The 1,401-nt window shown below is 42.8% G+C and overlaps 1 protein-coding gene across 1 annotated transcript in view; it reads left to right on the top strand.

Moving 5' to 3' along the window:
• Window positions 1–1,401, top strand: part of fam234b (family with sequence similarity 234 member B) — a 4,312-nt gene that overhangs the window by 700 nt on the left and 2,211 nt on the right. Inside the window, exons 2-3 of the mRNA XM_016261075.1 lie at window positions 69–431; window positions 503–619. Coding sequence (XP_016116561.1) covers window positions 69–431; window positions 503–619 — 480 coding nt within the window. The remainder of the gene's footprint in view (window positions 1–68; window positions 432–502; window positions 620–1,401) is intronic.

Raw genomic sequence — 1,401 nt, 5'->3', positions numbered from 1 at the left:
CTGTGTGTGTCTCTGTGTGTGAGAGTGTGTGTGTGTGTGTGAGTGAGTGAGTGTGTGTGTGTGTGTAGGTAAGAAGGGCTCTGATCTGGGCGAGTATGACCCGCTGACGCAGGCCGACAGCGAGGATGAGACGGAGGACGACGATCTGGTGCTGAATTACCCTCGTAACGGTCTGAGTCCGGCGGTGGCCGATCTGAGGGAAGAGGAGGAGTTGGATGAGGAGGAGGAGGAGCTGAGAGAGGGGGCGGGGGCTGGGCGGGGTCAGGGCGGAGCCGCGGAGGAGAAGGCGGCGCAGGTGCGTGGGGCGGTGCGGACCGCTGTGTTCCTGCTGCCGCTGTCCTGCGCCGCGCTGCTGGTGCTGCTGTGTGCGTTCCTCATTCCCTGCCCGCAGGGGGCGCCACAGTGGGAGAGAGAGCTGGGAGACACGGCAGGTGAGTGTCGCTCCACCGCATAACCCGTGAAATAAAGCTGCAGCACCACCAGCATGTGCTCTTCCTCTCAGGCGTGACGTCCCCTCCTGTTGCATTGTGGGACGTGGATGGCGACGGACTGGAGGACGTTTTGATTGGCGTTACGAACATCTCCAACAACAGCCAGCCAATGAACGCACAGAGCAAAGGTGAGCAAATCAAATCCCTGCAAACGCAAAAACTATTCATTCCAGCACAAGAGTTAATACGACTGCAACTCGTTAACTGTAACAACAACTTTAACGATAATTGTGATGAAAACTTTCAAGATAACTGTAACAAACAATAACTAATGATATAACTGGAATGATAACTAACAAAAAATAATGGTAACTGTAACAATAACTAGCTGTAACTGTAATGATAACTTTAAAGGTAACTGTAACAAACAATAACTATAATGATAACTGTAAAAATAAAGAACCGTAACAATAATGCTAACTAATGATAACTAACAATAACTATAACAGTATCTGTAACAGTAATGAACAGTAACAATAACGATAACTTTAAAGATAACTGTAACAATAAATAATGATAACTGTAACAATAACTGTAACTAATGATAACTTTAAAGGTAACAGTAACAAACTATAACTGTAACAATAACTATAATGGTAACCAACAATAACGAACAGCAACAGTAACTGTAACAAACAATAACTAATGATAACTAACAATAACTGTAACAATAAATAACTATAACGGTAACTGTAATAATAACTTTAAAGATAAATGTAACAATAACGATAACTGTAATGATAACTTAAAACGTAACTGTAACAAACAATAACTAACTGTAACAATATCTATAACTGTATAACTAACTAGAACTGTAACAATAATAGTAACGGTATCTGTAACAGTAACGAACAGTAACTATAATGATAACTAACATTAACTGCAGATGTAAAGTCCCTCCTTGCACTGC

This window comes from Sinocyclocheilus grahami, unplaced genomic scaffold (assembly GCF_001515645.1).
Source record: "Sinocyclocheilus grahami isolate Dianchi unplaced genomic scaffold, SAMN03320097.WGS_v1.1 scaffold2295.1, whole genome shotgun sequence".
Lineage (NCBI taxonomy): Eukaryota > Metazoa > Chordata > Actinopteri > Cypriniformes > Cyprinidae > Sinocyclocheilus > Sinocyclocheilus grahami.
The sequence above is the reverse complement of the archived record's forward strand: the minus strand, read 5'-3'. Positions and strand labels throughout refer to the sequence as shown.